The sequence below is a fragment of the Acomys minous genome, assembly GCF_964271855.1.
Source record: "Acomys minous genome assembly, chromosome: 12".
In the NCBI taxonomy this organism is placed as follows: Eukaryota; Metazoa; Chordata; class Mammalia; order Rodentia; family Muridae; genus Acomys; species Acomys minous.
The window spans coordinates 80,581,362-80,600,497 of NC_140493.1; the positions used below are offsets into that span (position 1 = coordinate 80,581,362).

At 45.2% G+C, this 19,136-nt stretch overlaps 2 protein-coding genes across 2 annotated transcripts; both read right to left on the reverse strand.

The window, feature by feature from the left end:
- Positions 1–466: 466 nt before the first annotated feature.
- Positions 467–1,402, reverse strand: LOC311578976 (olfactory receptor 4D2; the record flags this gene model as incomplete). Its single annotated transcript, XM_084749104.1, has 1 exon — positions 467–1,402. One exon carries the CDS (start codon positions 1,400–1,402, stop codon positions 467–469), a length of 936 nt encoding a protein of 311 aa, XP_084605230.1.
- A 15,031-nt stretch (positions 1,403–16,433) lies between these two features.
- Positions 16,434–17,369, reverse strand: LOC311609573 (olfactory receptor 4D1-like; the record flags this gene model as incomplete). Its single annotated transcript, XM_084802736.1, has 1 exon — positions 16,434–17,369. The coding sequence occupies one exon, from the start codon at positions 17,367–17,369 to the stop codon at positions 16,434–16,436; it is 936 nt and encodes a 311-aa protein (XP_084658862.1).
- Between the last annotated feature and the right edge of the window lie 1,767 nt (positions 17,370–19,136).

Here is a 19,136-nt window from a genome sequence, read left to right on the forward strand (position 1 = left end):
ACACCATCGTGTGAATACAGAGATTGAGGACAACTTCCCCTTCCATTACATGGGTTGTCAAGGTTTCTCAGGAATAATTACCTTTACCTGGTAAGCCATCTCACTGGCTCAAAGTTGTTTAATGTAATAATATATCCACTGTTGGTTTTATAAGAAGGAATGCACTAACAAGTCATCAAGAGATATTTGGGCAACCTCATTTATTGTTGGTAAGAGGCCTTTCCTGCCAAGCGATGGTGGCGCACGACTTTAATCCCAGCACTCATGAGGCAGAAACAGCTGGATCGCTGTGAGTTCAAGGCCAGCCTGGTCTACAAATGAGTCCAGGACAGCCAAGGTTACCACAGAGAAACCCTGTCTCAAAAAGACAAAACAGAAAACAAAACAAGATTCCTTTCCTTCACTTTTCACTCAGGATAACACACGTTTAGAGACATTTCGGATGTAAAGTCCTCCTAGTTAAATCTCACTCTCTGTTGCAAATGGCTAAGCGCTTTGCTAGTTTCTTCATGGCTGCCTGCATCTCCTGGTTCCTGAGCGTGTAGATCATGGGGTTGAGCATGGGGGTCATGACCGTGTGGCTGATGGACACAGCCTTGTCCATGGGGAAGGGGGTGAAGGGCCGGGCATACAGGTAAATGCTTGGGATGAAGATCATGGACACTACGATGATGTGGGTGGTGCAGGTGGAAGCCGCCTTCCTCCTTGCCTCCCCCGAGTGGGACCTCAGCATCACCAGGATGACCAAGTAGGAGATGAGGAGGAGAAAGAACCAGATGACATCCAGCATCCCACTGTTGGAGATCATGAGGAACTCCAGGAGGGAGGTGTCCGTGCAGGCCAGTCTCAGCACTTGGGGCACATCACAGTAGAAGTTATCCAGGACATTGGGGCCACAGAAGGGCAGTGGGAGCATCAGAGACAGCTGGACAATGGAATGGGCAAAGCCTCCTATCCATGCTGTCACCACCAGTCCCAGACAGAGCTGCGTGTTCATGATGGTGACATAGTGGAGGGGTCGTGAGATGGCTACCAGGCGGTCATAGGCCATCACTGAGAGGAAGAAGACCATGGCCCCTCCCAGGAAGTGGAAGAAGAAGATCTGGGCCATGCAGCCTTGGTAGGAGATGGTCTTGGTTTGGTGAAAGAAGTCCACCAGCATCTTGGGGGCAGTGACCGAGGAGAAGCAGAGGTCTATGACAGCGAGATTGCGGAGCAGGAAGTACATAGGTGTGTGGAGCCTGGGATCCGAGGTCACCGTCACTATGATGAGGAGGTTTCCCACCACAGTGGTGCTGTAGACAAACAAGAACACCAGAAACAAGAAGAGCTGAAGCTCAGGAGTCTGTGACAGCCCCAGGAAGACGAACTCAGACGCCCACGTGAGGTTCCCTGGATCCATGGTGTCCTCTGCATACACCTAAAGGAAGTGGCTGACAGATCCAAATGCAGGAAGTAACTCCTCGCCCTCTTCACATGCAGGGGCTCAGGCTGAGTTGTTCATGTCTGTATGATGGGCGTCCTCAGGTGAAGACGGTGATGCTGCCCGCTGCCTTGTCTCTGAAGAACTGGTTAGCGGGTCCTGGTGCACACACTGAGGAGACAGTGTTTTGGTGTGGCATTTGTTTGCATCACCTCTTGAGACAGGGTCTGGTTATGTAGCTCAGACCGTCATGGAACTCAGGAAGCTCCGTTCTCAGTCTCTTCAGTGCTGTACTGAAGGTCGCACGGTACCATGCCAAGTTCCCCGGGCCGCCTTAAAGCCATGCAGAAGAGTGTGCAGCCTGCCAGCCCAAATCCAAATAGCAGTGGGAGGACAGTTAGTGAGTCTCTGGTGTAAATTTCAGGTTTTGTTTTCCTTGAGATATCACCAAAAGTGGATGACTTGTTTTATTAGGATCCCAACTGGTACATCACAACCAAAAAAAAACAAAAAAAGCCCCATTTTCTCATTTTCTGTGGAATATATAGAAAGACGTACATGAAGTCCCTGTAACCATGCCTGGAATAGTACGCAGTAGCCACTCTGCTCTGAGTGTCCCCATCTCATCATCCGCCCCTAGTCCAGTCTTTACTGGTTTGTATCCGTTTCAACACAGTTAACGCATCCCAGTGTTAGCAGACTCTTCACGTTGCTAGTGCCGCCTTGTCAACTCAAGCACGTGTTCCCAGAAGATGCCCAGGACCTGACAATAGAAAGTACTTAGCATGGAGCTGTTAGTGGGGGCAGGTTGAACAAATGCTTATAGGGTGTGCAGCGGTTTCCTCTTGTCTTAGGTAGGGTTACAATTGCTGTGATGGAACACCATGACCAAAAGCAACTTGGGGAGGAAAAGATTCACACCCTCCCTCACAGTTCCATGTAATAGCTCAGCATCAAAAGCAGTGAGCACAGGAACTCATGCAGGGCAGGGACGTAGAGGCAGAAGCTGATACAAGGGCCATGGAGGGGGTGCTACTTACTCGCTTGCTCCTCATGGCTTGCTAAGCCTGTTTTCTTATAGAACCCAGGACCTCCAGCCCAGGAGTGGCACCACACACAATGTTGGGGCCTCCCCAGTCACTAACTAAGGAAATATCCTGCCGCCAGTCCTATGGAGGCATTTCGTCAACTGAGGCTCCCTGTTTCTGGATGCCTCTAGCTTGTGTCAAGTTGACAGAAAACCAGCCAGTGCACTCATCAAGAGCTCACTAGACACAGTTGGAGGCCTGTCCTGTCCACCTGCTTCCCACTCCTCAGCTCAGAAGCCTCGTAGGTAACTGGTGAGGTTGACAGATTTGTAGGATCAAGAGCTAGATGGTAGCTGGGCAGTGGTGGTGCATTCCTTTAATCCCAGCACTCAGGGAGGCAGAGGCAGGCAGATTGCTGTGAGTTCGAGGCCAGCCTGATCTACAAAGTTAGTCTAAGATAGCCAAGGCTACACAGAGAAACTTGTCTCAAAAAACCGAAAAAAAAGTTAGATGGTGACTCCCATTTTAAGAGGACTCTGAGCTCTTCTGGGAGGCGTACTGAATTTGGCAGACATAGAATATTAGGCTAGATGAAAAAGGAAGTTGTTGAATGAGAGAAGTTCGAATAGATGAAGTGAAGGGAGGTGGCCAAAAAAAAAAATGAGGTAATAGAGTAGGTGATGGGAGAAAATAGACTTGTTAGGGTTGAAGAGAAAACAGGAGTTAAGTGGGGTGAGGCAGATACAGTGAGAGTGAGGGTAAGTGGTCTCCCCATCCCTACCTGGTCTCAAGCTCTCCTATTCTTCCTCCTTTGGACTAGTGTAATCTATTAGCTATTGGATGCCAGTATCGATCCACTCGTCCTTGCTTCTGTGTTCCTCCAGTCCTGTCTCTTTGCACACAGCAGCCTGGGGGACCTTTCCCAATGTGGATGTGGTCACGCTCCTTTCTTGTCATAATAACGAATTGGCCCTCTAATGCCTGCAGCTTCAAACTCCGATTCTAAAACACTACTTGAAATGTAGTGTACATAAAAGCAGTGTAAATGGCATGTATCCAACTGTGCATGCAACTCCCTCTCACCATTTCATGCCAGGCTATAAAGGTCACCCCCACATACCAAGCCTTTGTAATCAGTGTCCCTGTCACTCAAGAACCAATAGCTACCGAAGGAATTCATAGTTCCTACATAAACCATCCATTCAACTAAATCTGTATCTCTGCTAAGAACTCCCGTTTCCTTAAATAACTTTTGTTAGGAACCCACCACATGCACCTTCTCTCTGGCTCCTTTTCCTGCATCTCCCACAAGGACTAATTCTTCATCCACCCGGGCTCCGATCCTACCTTATAAACATCTCTGGTACGGCACTCATCGTTTTTCCTGTCACCTGGTTGCCTGGATTGCAAACTCAGTAACAGCACCTATGACAGCAACTCTGATTTCGTATCTGCTCAAACAACATCTACCAGCTCCGTGTAATGGCGCTGAGTGACCTCGCTCTGCAGACTACGTGGAGGCTCGCGTGGTGGCTTTGCCCTTCCTTTCCACCTTCTGCTCTCAGCAGGCTCCCTCCCAGCAGCAGGGTCAGTTCTAAGCTTAGTTGTCCCGTGTGTAACCTGGAACATCTGTTTGCAACAGCATCACAGCCCCCCATGCCTGCTGTGCCTCCCGTCTCCCCTCACCCATCCGGCTGACTCTAGTCCAGTCTGTGCTACTCACGTCCTCTTACCTCCTGACAAGGTCCTTCTAACAGCTGAGCTGCGTGCAGGAGAGCAAGCCCTTTCCCTCACCTCACTTCAGCCGAGCATGAGACTTGATGGTTTACATCTTCTTTGCTGTAACTTCAGAATTCCAGACCGTAGTCGTCCCTAACGTGGACATGTGTGGACTCTAGAGGAACAGGGAATACCCCAGGGGAAAACCTATTGGACAGGGCCCAGGAGGCAGAGCTTGGCTCATTACTGCTGGGGCCTATGCAGCAATGGGACTTGTTAAAAAGTTTCTGTATATCGCAAAACATATGTTCTCTGAGGGACCATCCTTGGTGGCTCACACTACCAAGAATATCGAGAATCTCAGTTTCCCTTGACGTAAGGTTTGCCGTTTAAGATCCAAAAAAAGACAAGAAGGTCTTCTGTGGGGGCTGGAGAGATGGCTCAGTGGTTAAGGGTGTGTGCTGCTCTTGAAAAGAACCTGAGTTCGGTTCCCAGCACCCACATGAGATAGCTCACACCCACCCGTAACTCCAGCTCCAGAGAATTTAATACCTCTTGCCTCCGCAGGCACCTGCACTCGTGCACATGGGTACTGCACAGACACAAACTTTACAATTAAAAACTGTATGATATCTAAAACAGCGTTCTTCCCAGACTCAGGGAAAAGAAAGCAGGAATCCACGTTTTAGTGAGAAGAATATGAGTCCATTTTTGAGGAGGCTTGTTGCATAAAAGAAGCTGACCTGGTAGGCTAAGAAAAATACCACAATGCCACAAACCATAATTCTGACTTCTAAGACATTTTTCTCGCTCTTTGTACCCTTCTAAATTAGTGTTCTAATCTTGTTTCACAATCTTGTGTTACAGTTGTTCAAGTTCCCCTATCCCATGCCTCTATCACAGTGTCATTAAAAATCTACTGTGTCACACCATGGTCTAGCAAGCTCTTCGTCTTGCTGTATTTGGCTGGCTACGATGGCACACCAAGGACTGAACGACTTGCAAGCAACAGCCACCAATGGAAGAAAATGGTCACCTCTATTTAACTCCCTCCAAGGCTCAGAGAGCAACAAATCAGGGAAGAAGTAATGGAAGAGCTGGAGGAAGAGGTGGAGCGTCGTGTGGCCGTTTCCTCCCAGTTGATGCAGATCTACTCTCTCCATGAGAGAAGAGTGGGAAACGGACAAAGTTTTCCAGGATCAAGAAGCCCAGAAAGTTACAAGAGTCACCAGGTGCCTTCCCAGGGTTATACGTGAGTGGGACACTGTTAGGAGCGGGTGGGGGGAGGAAAAACTCTCAGGTAGAGCTGCCAGAAGTTGGATAGGAACCTACACAGACTCAGCTCTCAAGAGCTGTCGCTCATTCCTGGGCAAGCTTTCCAGTTATATAGACGCCCATAACCCTGTGAGTAACCCTAATAAGCCCCATCGGTTCACCAAGTTGGCCTCTGACGCAGCTGTTCCTTTGCTCTATGCTGTGCTCCGTTTGGACTTGGGAGACGTTGTACACAGCTCGGCAAATGACATCCCTCATCTCCCAAGCCACCCGACTTTTATTACACTTCGTCATGTGAATTTGAGGGGGAAAACAAAACTTCAGCCAGTCACAATTCCTATGAGAAGACAGTGGGAAATTTCTATAGTAGAAAAATCTTTAATACTTTTTTATAGATTCAAGTACAATTTGTTTTGTTTTGTTGAGACAGATTTCTCTGTGTCGCCTTAGCTGTCCTGGTGGTGGCCGCCCAGACTGAGTGAACGGAAAGAAAGCCAAGAAAGGCCAGGGTGGTGCTGGCGCTGGTGGTGATGAAGAAGAGGATTAAGTTAATACCTTTCTGGACTACAGGGCTGTCTAGTTTTCCACTTGACTAACAAAACAATTTACGCTTGGGGTGGGGGAGAAGTTCAATTAAAAACTTTTAAAGACCAGGCATGGTGATGCACTCCTTTAATCCCAGCACTTGAGAAGCAGAGGCAGAAGGGACCTCAAGGACCTCTGTGAGTTCAAGGCTAACCTGGTCCACATAGCAATGTCCAGGACAGCCAGGCCTACACAGAGAAACCCTGTCTACACACACACACACACACACACACACACACACACACACACACACACACACACGCACGCACACACACTGGGGGTGAAGAGAGACAGACAGAAAGAGAGTGTTTAGGTTGTGTTCTCTTTCTTGAATTGCCACCGGTTTCCTGAAGTTTCTTCTTCTTTCTCCAGTTTCTCATTTTTGATTTGTTTTGTTGTGTTTTATTATCTGTCTTTTAAAAAAAACTTTTTCTTGATTCTTTGTGAATTTTACATCATGCACCCCAATCCCGCTCATCTCCCCATCTGTCCATATCCACACTCCACCCTTACCACCTCCCCCACCAAAAAAAAATTCACACACACACACACACAAAGCTAAAATTAAAAATTAAAAAAAGTGTATCACCATGGAAGCTGCAGTGTGCCACACAGTATAGCCTTTTCCCCAAACAGCTTTACTTACAGGAAAGATGTTTTTTTCTACAAGTTTGCCAAATACAATTAGCCAAAACACCATGAATGTAACATTCATATAATCCCTGATTGTTTTGTGGTTCTTCTTGCTCTATGTAATTTTTTATTTATGTGTAATAATATAAACATATATGCCAAAAAAACCTTTTGAAAATAAAAACAAATATTCATTGCAATGCGTTGTTGGTTTGGTTCGAGCCCTCTGGCTTCTGCCACACCATCAATACTGGATCCTCACCAGGACTCCTCTGGGATGTCCTGTTGTTGCCCTGTGTCATGAAGATCCTGCAGCTTTGGATTGGCAGGACCTACTCTTTCCTGTGCTCCAGAAGTTCATAGATTAGGTATATGTTTGGGCGGGCCAACTCAAACAAAGCCCTGGATCTGAGCCTGGCTGGTAACTGAGTTGGCTGGCCCTCTGTGAAAGTTATTTTTATAGAATTGAGTTTGTTTTCTCAGTGTCTCTCTTAGCGCAGTGTAATTGAGACTCTATTATACTGTTTAACAAGCTTTACAGCACAATCCTGAGCAATTCTAATCTTTTCTTAACCCTCCAAGATAATTCGTTTTCCTCCCATCAAAAATCCCCAAAATACTTATGCTTTATGGCTTCTCTTGCCCAGCTGAATCTCTCTCATCTCTCCTGGACCTCTGCCCCTGGTGGAATCCCCTCCTACCTCTACTAACGCCTCCTCCTCTAGAGGGCAGGAGGTCCAGCCCTATTCTCTCCTCTGCTCCGCAATTGGCTGCAAGCTGCCTTATTGACATAGCATGGGACAATTGGGAAGCAGTGTCTACATAACAATGAGACAGGAGATTCTCGGAACAAGGATTGCAACCATATATGAGGCAGTACAGAAATCAGCATTTGTATTACACAATAACCTTATGTCTACAGCTCTCCCCTTTAGTCTAATTAAAAAAACCCTTTGTCTTACAGTAACAAGCTATATGTAAGAATAACAATTATAAAAAAAATATTAGGTTAGATTTACATTTGTATTTTTGGTGCCCTTGGACAAAGCATTCTACTATCTACTAATTTCTATCATCCTAAACAACATAAGTTTAACTGTGAAACTCTAACTATCTAGTCTTCAATCCCATCAGAGACTTAAGAAAGAATAAATATTACCTAAATATGTAGGAAGTGCAGGCAAGCAACTTCTAAAAGTATAGAAATGACAGAGATATTTGGCTGCCCGGACAGTCCACTCAAGTTTCTCCATAATGTTAGAGCATCATCTTCAGCCTTCTGGCTCAGAATACCTGACAGACCTTTCTGTGAAAGCGGGTATTTGGAAGGACTTGCCTACCTTGTCTTTGCAAAGCTCATCAGTTGACTTTCCCACATCCAATTTGGACAGTATTATGTCTGTAATTGACACAAGGACATTTTTTTATCCAGTGGTTAACTTATCATATATGAAGCCTTTGATGCTCTTTGAAGTAGAACGGGGTGCTGCCAAGAGCAGACCTGTCTCACTGTCAAAAAAAAAAGCCTTAAATTAATAAAATCTTTAAATGTCATATTCTGTAGATCTCTGAGATTAAAAAAAAAAGATTTATTCATTATTTATACAGAGGGCACCGGGTCTCATTATAGATGTATATGCTCAATTTTTTTATCAATTATATTTTATTATGAAGTTATTAAATGAGCCTACCTCCCTAACAACCCAACTAACCCAAACAATTGGAAAAGGATATTAAAGAACACTATAATGAAGCCTTAAGGATATCAGTTCTGAGGAATGATTCTCCTGGCATAGTCAGCAGGATTTCAGCAGACCAGCAATTCCACCCAAGTCGCAGGAACATCAAGCCTCGGCTGGAGTCCAAACCCTTGGAACTTTCCCTGGAGCAGTTCTCTTTAGGAGCCTCTTGAAGTGCAGGGATGAACAGCCAAAAACCAAGTCTCAACCAAAAAGCCTCCTCTCTCCTGTTTTGGGCATACAAATATCCTCTCAGTCTGTTCAAGGATCTTTTTCACCAAGCTTCCCCATGAAGTAATTCGACTTCTAAGTGGAAAAACATCCTGCTTTCTCACATCTAAGTGGTAAACATCCTGCCCTCTTTTCCATCCCACATAGATGTTTATGAGCCACCATGTGGTTGCTGGGAATTGAACTCAGGACTTTCGGAAGAACAGCCAGTGCTCTTAACCTCTGAAACATCTCTCTAGTCCCTGGAAGGATCAGCAAATTATGTTACTTGTCCTGTTTGGTCTTTTTTATTTCTTTCTTTATGTTTACAGCCAAAATCTTCAGGAGGTATCCCCCTGTCAAATACGATTTTTATCAATTTGGATGGAGCCCACAGTTTTTCTCCTCCTATGGAAACAAATGCATAATCCCTTCCCCCAGTGTAACACATTTCCTGCCTACCATTCTGAGGTTATGGCATCCTTAATATAAACAAATAATTTAGTTCAGCAGTTTTTGCCATAATCTAATGTCTCTCAGCTGCTGTTTTTGTTGTTGTAAGAAAAGGAGCCTTTTATTGGACTAAAAGGGGGGAAATGTAGGCATAACATCTCCCAAAAACAGATTAAATAATGATATATTGATTTTGAAATTTTTATTTATTTTTTGAGGGTTCTTTTTTCAAGACAGGGTTTCTCCGTATACCCTTGGCTGTCTTGGACTTGCTTTGTAGACCAGGCTGGCCTCAAAATCACAGCAATCCACCTGCCTCTGCCTCCCAAGTGCTGTGATTAAAGGCATGCACCACCACACCCAGCTTATTTTGAAATTTTTAAATGAGAAAAGTAGTACACCTGCTAAGATACATGGGATTTTAAAAAGGACTGCTGAATTAGATCAGCATATAAAAGTCATAATTCCAAAATGGAAGACAGGAAATGTTTTGTGTTGGGGAAGAGAATATGTTCTTGTCTCAACAGGAGACAAAAAAGTTATGTATTCCATCCAAACTCGTGGAAATAAGATTTGACAGGGGGAGACCTCCCGAAGATTTTGACCATGGATATAAGGAAAAGAAATTAAGGGGCTGGAGAGATGGCTCAGTGGTTAAGAGCATTGCCTGCTCTTCCAAAGGACCTGGGCTCAATTCCCAGCAACCACATGGCAGCTCACAACTGTCTGTAACTCCAAGATCTGACACACTCACACCAATGCACATAAATAAAAAATATTAAAAAAAAAAAAAAAAGGAAAGAAATTAAGACCAAACAGAACTGGTAACAAAACTTGCTGAGCCTTCCACATGGGAACAGCTCTGAGACTGACTGAGACATGGAACTATCTCCAGTCAGGACGTCAACTGTGCATGGTCAATAAATCTTTGGCTACAAAATCCACAGGGGAGAAAAGGTGGTTTTACAAAGAATCACCTTTAACTAAACTGTGCTTGGTGCACAGCCCATACATATGTGAATTTTTTTAAAGTATAATATCTTTGTAAGTTTCTGTATTTTGCAGAGCGAGAGGACCAGACACGAAAAAAGACAAGACAAGCAGCCCAGGTGATGATGCTACAGGGCCTCAATGGCAATGTTTGCTTGAAAATCTTCATCTGGGACAATTTCAAAATGGGAGTCTAGATCATCCAGCGTCACAGGCTGCTCCACCCAGGGCTCCTGTTAAGCTCTGAATTTTCCTCAGCATTCAAAGCCCTGACAGGAAACTTCAATTAGTTTTCTTAAGACTAGACTATATCCCAACTTTCTTGGCACCCCCAAAATGAAAATTATGTGCCATTCTCATGGGGGTGGTGGTGGATGTTTTTTGGTTATTCTATAGGTAATATATGTTTGTTGTTGTTTAAAAGAGTTGGTTATAGGGTGATAAGTAAAAGGGTAGGTTGTTGAATCTACTTTTACACCAAAGAACATTAATAAGACAAAATTATTACATTGGTATAGATCTTTGTATATTAAGACAGATTTAAGATCATGTTAGGTTACAAAATGCTAAAATATTGTTTAAAATTCTTAAAAATACAATGTTAAGGGCTAGAGAGATGGCTCAGAGGTTAAGAGCACTGTCTGCTCTTTCAAAGGTCCTGAGTTCAATTCCCAGCAACCACGTGGTGGCTCACAACCATCTATAATGAGATCTGGTGCCCTCTTCTGGCCTGCAGGTGTACATGCAAGCAGAGCACTGTATACATAATAAATAAATAAAATTATATCAAAAACGATTATTCTAAAAAAAATACAATATTAAATTCTAGTCATTTTGAAAGCTACTATTATGAACTGTTTAGGACAGGCAAGAAATCCATATTAGCAATCAGACTAGCAAACTATTGGTCATGTTAGATAATAGTTTGGTTAATTACAAAAATATGTTTCCTAGATTGACAGATGAAAAATAGCTAGAAACAAGGGATTCAGACAAGATAGATACATAGACGATCTTCAGAATCATCAGGCATCTACAGAATGTGGCGTTTGAAGATTGTATTAACTTAAGGCTTTCCTGGACATGAGACAGGTCTGCTCCTGGCAGTACACCGTTCTATTTCAAAGAGCATCAAAGGCTTCATATGTGGCAAATGCGCCGCTGGATGAGAAAATGTCCTTGTGTCAATTACAGACAGAATTCTGTTCAAACTGGATGCAGGAGAGTTGACGGCTGAGCTCTGCAAGGACAAAGTAGGCAAGTCCTTTATAATTCATGCTTCACATAAGTCTGTCAAATATTCTGAGCCAGAAGGCTAAAGATGATGCTCCAACATTATGGAGAAATTTGGCCAGACTGTCCAGGCAGCTAAATTTGTCTGTCATTTCTATACTTTTAGAAGATGCTTGCCTGCACTTCCTACATATTTAGGTAATATTTATTCCTTCTTAAGTCTCTGATGGAGTTGAAGACTAGATAGTTATAGTCTCACAATTAAAGTTAACTTATTTAGGATGATAGAAATTAGTAGATAGAAAAAAAAACTTTATCCAAAGATTGCCAAATATACAAAAGTCTTACCTAACAGTTTTAATAACTTATATATCATTTGTTATTGTAAGAGAAAGAGCCTTTTATTAGACTAAAAGGGGGAAATGTAGGCATAAGTTTATTGTGTAGTTTAAATTCTGATTTTCTGTCTAAATATTATGTAAACTCTGCTCTCCAGTTGTCCCCATTATGTCAATAAAGTAGCTTACAGCCAATTGATGAGCAGGGGACAGAATAGGGCTGAACTTCCTGGCAGCCAGAGGAGGAGGATTTAGGAGATTGAACCAGAGGATTCAGCCACTGGAGAGGTTCAAGAAAGATCAGGAGGAAGGAGCTGGAGCCGAGGAAAGCTACAAAGTGCAAGCATCACTGGGATGTTTGCTGGGAGTAAAACAAATAGCATAGAGGGTTAAGAACAGATTTAAACTGCTCAGATTGTGTTGTGAAGCCTTGTATTATAAAAGAGTCTTGATTATTTGTGTCATAATTATTTTGTGTGACGGGTTAAGAAATAAGCTAAATGAAACAAATAATTAATATTATTTAATATAAAATTAAATAACCTCAATGCATCCCTTTTAAAGTATGATTGGATCTCTCTACAAAAGCTTATCCTATCGGATTGTGTGGTATACTTATAATATACCTTCTACTATACTGTGTAAAACGTTGCCTCATCCTGGAGCATTGTCAGTCTTAATTTGTACAGGTATTCTCATAATGGCCATAACGTCTAATAAATGTGTAATGACCAAATCAGCCTTTTCGGAACGTAAAGAAACTGCCCATTGAAATCCTGAATATGAACTTATTGCATGATACAGATACCTCAGTTCTCTAAACTCTGCAAAAGGGAGCACACCAGCCACTGTATGACCTTGTTCCAAAGAAACACCAAACAGGATCTGCATTTCTGCTTTACCGTATAGAGATCCAGTAACTGGACCTTGACAATGCACATACGACATCCAATCTGACCATGGTGGCCAATAACAAAGCCTTTCTCTGCAGCATCTCAATGGGCTGCCATTCTGCAGTTTCTTCAAGCCTCTGTAGACTTTCCTCATCTGGAACTGCCTCTTCTGGTGTTACTGTAAGTTCCAGATTGGCTTTCTCCAAAAGCTCCCTATTTTAATTCAAAGATTCCTCCCAACCTCTGTTTAACTTAGCATCTAATTTCACAGTCTCTTCTTTCTCCACGTCTGTCTTATTCTGATCTCTCCCAAAGATGATATACAAAACCGTAATTGTCACTGAAAAAAAAATTATTCGCATGCTAGGAGAAACAAAGTCAAATGGAATCCAGATGCACTGTGTTAGTGTGTATTCCATCTTTGTATGCCTTAGTCTCTCAAATCTATCAATTTTTAAAATATTTATATGTATCTATGAAATTTTACCTCCAATCTCTTTCCCTGAGGACTTTCCTCTCTTAGACCCAGCTTCCCTTGTAGAACTTACCCGTTCAAATGCTTGAGGCTTCTCGGTCTGTCTCTGGCTCTTGATTCCAGAGAGACGCTTTTCTGCCTGACTCAAACGATGGTGATTCCTCGCCTGCTCTGGGAAGTTACAGTGTCCACAGGTTTTTGCCCCTCTGGCTGGACCGGGCCAGGCTAGCAAGTGCCCCTTCTCAAAGGGATTTATTCTCCTGCCTTGGCTAGGAAATTGTGTCTGGCTTTTGGGAATCTTGCTTATGTTAAAGAGCCACTTTGTTTTTCCTCAGCAAGAGCTTCTTTTAAAAATCGTCTCTGCTTTGCCTCTCTGGGTTTGTTTCAGTTTTTGTTTTTCTGCAGCTGGCTGTGGTCTAATCAAGGAGCCCTGAGCTCTTGCCTGAGAGACTGTTTTTCTCCTTAAGGAGCAGCATTAAGAAACTGCTCTAGGGGCTGGAGAGATGGCTCAGAGCTTAAGAGAACTGCCTGCTCTTCCAGAGGTCCTGAGTTGAATTCCCAGCAACCACTTGATGGCTCACAACCATCTATAACAATATCTGGTGCTCTCTTCTGGTGTACATGCAGGCAAAACACTGTGTATATATGATAAATAAATAAATCTTTTTTTAAAAAAAAAAAAGAAAGAAAAAGAAACTGTTCCAACTTTTTTTTTAAAGAAAGAAAAAGAAACTGTTCTAACTTTAGATCCTATGTAAGTTCTTGCCCCAATTGGTACACCAAAATGTTATTTTTATAAAATCGTGTTTGTTTTCTTAGTTTCTCTCTTAACCTGGCTATCACCCAAATAATTGAGACTCTATTATATCATTTGTTTAATCAAGATTTACAACGCAATCCTGAGCAGTCTTAATCTGTTCTTAACCTTCTAAACTAATCTGGTTTCCTCCCATCCTAAATCTCAAAGATACTTTCACTTTACGGCTTCCCCTGCTCAGCTGAATCTCTCTCATCTCTCCTGGACCTCCTCTAACTTCTCTCCCCTGCTCAGCAATTGGCTCTGCAAGCCGCCTTATTGACATATCATGGGACAATTGGGGAGCAGTGTTTACACAACACTGAGACAAGGGATTCTCGGAAGAAGCATTGCAACCAGACTCACGACCTTTGGTGGTCACATGGACAATGAACATCAACAAAGACCCCTGCTGCTACAGAGCTGTGAACTCAGATAACAGCCCTCAGTGGCAGCACAAACCCGGACAATACCACGGCCTCAGCGGGCCAAGCAGGCTGCTCAGATCAGGCTGTTTCTCATCACTCAGTTCCGCCTCTCTTCATAGTGCACAGGCCTTTCTGCTTCTCTTCCCCTCCCATCTCCCCACCACATACTTTCCCATCACAGTGGCACCATGGCAGCAAGTGGGCCTCTAGGTGTCTTCCATCAGATGCCTGATGGTCTGTGGTTGGACAACACTACTTGAACTCAAACCCCTCACTGGGTGCTGTGTGCCTTGAGGGATTGGGAATGTGTAAGCTGCTTTGTGAGAGGCTCCCAGAGCAACCCCCTGAAGGTGTACATCTGGGGATTTTTAGTATCTGTAAAAATAAAATGCTCTGTGAACACTCACATCTCAGAGCTCTGCAGTATCAGGGTTGAGGAGTAGCAGAGAGACCCTCCCTCAGCCTGTGTGAGCTCTCAGCAGCTGATCTTAGGTTTCCCTGGTCCTCTCAGCTTGCCATGCTATGTGTTGGCTTCACCAGATACTAGAATTCGTGATCCCTGTTCATGGCAGTTTTCTCCTCATTGTCAGGATTTCTTACTCAGGACAATTGCTTCCTGTTGTCAGTGGGTACCACCTGCAGACACTGATGTTTGACCTGGAAGAAAGACTAGACAATCCTTTGTCCTTTTCCCTACAGACTGAGGTGACCACAGTGCTGGCCAACTGAGTCCTATGAAAAGTCTACTGAGGTAGCTGTAGGGAATTTTTCCCCCAACACACACACACACACACACACACACACACACACACACACACACACATGCACGCACACATGCATGCACACATACACACACATGCACACATGCATAAAGGAAAAATAATTTGCATACATCTCCCTTTTATTTTGTCTTGCTGAATGGCTCAGATGTAAAGATGTGACATTCAGAGCTCTAGCAGCCACATTCAGCATGAAAGGAAAAGCAAGGCATCACCAAGAAGACAACTCTGAGCTGTAACAGGTTTTGATGTGCTGAATAAACAGCTCGAAAGTGCCTGTCCCTGGGTCTTCGATCTGAGTGACTTCCTCTTTATTTGAGATGCTGTCGTTAGCTTAGTCAGCTGCTGGCAGACAAAGGCATCTCCTTGATACAGAGTTTCAGAGGCTGTTAGTACAGAGTTTGGAGGCAATAGGCAATGTTTTCTGAACAATTCACACATAGACACAGGCACACACACACACACACACACACACCAGCATAGAAGTCTCACACAGCAAATACCACATTTTGAGAGGGGCATGTTGTCATACAAGAGAGAAGACAGATTTTCCCAGGATGGTGGAATCTGAAGGTTGTGACAAAGAAAGCAACTGGAGGACCACGGAGGCTGTGCCTGGAGCAGAGTCAACCTGGGGGGCGTGAACAGTATCACAAGACACATAAGATTTCATGTGAAGGCGGAACCTGTGTGAGATGGCACAGACCACACATGTCCACGCCCTCCTCTTCTCTGTTCTAAATTTTGGCTCTGAGTATGGATAAATGTGTGAGGAAGAAACAGAGAAAAGAGACTCAGGACAGCCACCAAGGTGCAAAGAGAAACCAAGAGGAGCCTGCGGCTTTCGTGTCTTGGTTGGGATGGTGCTGGAGGAAATGCTCCTGTGTTGTGCCTTTAACACTGCACCCATTTCTAGGGAGGCTTACAAAATGATGTACATCCTCAGGGAGAGACAGAATAACACAGAGATAAAGCCAGAGGGAAAGGCTAGGCGGTAGGGGGGTGGCGAAGTGTCTGACCGCGTCAGATACAGCTCAAGGCACTTGGAGGTTTCCAGAGAAATGTCCTGCATCCTTGCCGACCTCTCCCAGGAGCTCTCGTTCCAGGGTGGGACCCATACCTTGTGGCCCTAAAATTAGACTCAGTGGAACTACATTCAGCCAAAACTTGCTTTGGCTTTTGAGCAAGCGATTGTGTTTTGAGTGTTCTTACTTGTAAAACTGTTTAAGGGTAATATCCACTGTCAGGTTACCGAGGACAAATGAGATACATGTGTGACAGTCTCTAACAGGGCTCCTGATACAGGAGTGGGGCTATCGAGGACTGCTTGTTAGTGTAACCTGACTTGTACTTTGTGAAGAAGGTTTTCCTTTGCGATTACCTGAGATGATGCAAGTTCAGGGAGATTTGCCCTTTAAAGTCATCCTGTTTAATAATCATTCCTGGCTGCAAATTATTAGTCGCTTTGCTAGTCTCTTCATGGCTGCCTGCATCTCCTGGTTCCTGAGCGTGTAGATCATGGGGTTGAGCATGGGGGTCAAGACCGTGTAGCTGATGGACACGGCCTTGTCCAAGGGAAAAGGAGTGAAGGGCCGGGAATAGATATAGATGCAGGGGATGAAGATCATGGACACCACGATGATGTGGGTGGTGCAGGTGGAAGCCGCCTTCCTCCTCGCCTGGCCCGAGTGGGACCTCAGCATCACCAGGATGATGGTGTAAGAGATGAGGAGGAGGAGGAACCAGATGAGGACCAGCATCCCACTGTTGGAGATCATGAGGAACTCCAGGAGAGAGGTGTCCGTGCAGGCCAGTCTCAGCATTTGGGGGACATCACAGAAGAAGTTATCCAGGACATTGGGGCCACAGAAGGGCAGTGGGAGCATCAGAGACAGCTGGACGATGGAATGGATGAAGCCTCCTACCCAGGCAGCCACGACCAGCCCCACGCACAACCTGGTGTTCATGACAGAGACGTAGTGGAGGGGCCGGGAGATGGCTATGTAGCGGTCGTAGGCCATCACTGAGAGGAAGAAGACCGTCCCACCTCCCAGGAAGTGGAAGAAGAAGATCTGGGCCATGCAGCCCCGGTAGGAGATGCTCTTGGTCTGGTGAAAGAAGTCCACCAGCATCTTGGGGCAGGTGACTGAAGAGAAGCAAAGGTCTATGACGGCCAGATTGCGGAGCAGGAAGTACATAGGTGTGTGGAGTCGCAAGTCAGACGTCACTGTGGCTATGATGAGGAGGTTTCCCACCACAGTGGTGCTGTAGACAAACAGGAACACCAGAAACAAGAAGAGCTGAAGCTCAGGAGTCTGTGACAGCCCTGTCAAGATGAACTCTGACACCCATGTGAGGTTGTTCTGGTCCATAGTGTCTTCTCCGTGCATTTAGAGGAAACAGATGACATGACAGACAGGGATGCCTGCCTCACTCGCTGCCCTTTTCAGTAGCAGTGTTATTCGGGTCCCTAGGACGGGTATCCTTTTGTGAAGACCATGACATCACTTGCCACCTTGGCCCTGAAGAGTTGGCAAGTGGCTGCACAATATACATTCATGAGATGCTGGTTTTATTTTGTCTGTCTGTCTGTCTGTCTGTCTGTCTGTCTGTCTGTCTGAGACAGGGTGTCGCTATGTAGAGCAGGCAGGCCTCAGACTCAGGGCCCTCTGCCTCAGACTCCTGAATCCTCATCAGATCTCATAAAGCCACCGAAAACCTGTGACCTGCCTTTCCGTGATTGACATGGCGACAGGAAGACATTTAAAATGAAACGCTCTGGAGTCTCGCTGCGGCCTTCATTTTCCTTAAGATCTGATCAAGAATGACAGACTTACTTTGTTGAGATCGCAGCTTCTCCATGGGTAGAGTAGGACGAAAAAGTGTTTCCTACCAGACATGGTGGTACAAGCCTATAATCCTGGCTTTCAGGGGGGAGGGGGTGTGGAGGCAGGAGGATCAGAAGTTCTAGGTCATCCTTGGCTACATAGGGTATGCGGGACCAGCCCGAGCTACACATGACTCAGTCTTTGGGAGCGTGGGAAGGAAGGGGTGCGGCTTTCTTTACTAGCTTTTCTGTGAGACCAGAGAGGATGCCATCTTTGACATTCCTGTGTTTGTGCTAACGAGCCGTGCTCTGGGTGCCCCGATCTGCACGCACGCCTCCTTCCTGTTCTAGGCTTTACATTTTGTTGCAAGTTTTCAGCATCTAACACAACAACAAAGTGGTAACAGTTCTCTCATAGTCTATTTTTTTCCTCCTGAAACTCAATCACGGGAGTCTGGGACACAGACCTGAGGTTCACAGTTACTTTGCTCCCAGCAGTGCACAGCCTGTGTATAGGCTGTACTTAGTGAGGACCAGCTGGTGGAGGCAGAGCGTGCGGAGAATTACAAAGATGTGCGGTTTCGTGCCCAGGACCACGAGCCACAGCTGGAGTCCCCTTACCAGGTGAGGCTGCACAGAGCACGGGTGCAGGTAACTCTTATCAGGTGAGGCTGCACAGAGCGCAGGTGCAGGTAACTCTTATCAGGTGAGGCTGCACAGAGCACAGGTGCAGGTAACTCTTATCAGGTGAGGCTGCACAGAGCGCAGGTGCAGGTAACTCTTATCAGGTGAGGCTGCACAGAGCGCAGGTGCAGGTAACTCTTATCAGGTGAGGCTACACAGAGCACGGGTGCAGGTAACTCTTATCAGGTGAGGGTGCACAGAGCACAGGTGCAGGCAAAAGGCTCATTCATGAGACTAAGAGGGAGATGCTGGCACTCAGGGCTCTTCCGGAAGAAGATTCATCCTCTCGCGTGCTGCAAGTCTAAGGGGGGAAAGCGTTGAATGAAAAGAACTAGAGTAGATGAAGCAAAAGAAAATTCCAAGGAAGAGAAGTGGAGGGAAGGAGGGAAAGGAACCATCAAGGTTGAGGAAATACTTGGCTTAGAAACAGGAAGTCAGCTGGGCAGTGGTGGCGCACGCCTTTAATCCCAGCACTTGGGAGGCAGAGGCAGGTGGGTCATTGTGAGTTCGAGGCCAGCCTACAGGCTGAGTCCGGGACAGCCAGGGCTACACATAGAAACCCTGCCTCAGGGAGAGAGGGGGAGGGACTGACAGGGTGAGAGCAAGTGGTCTCCCCACTCCTGTCCCG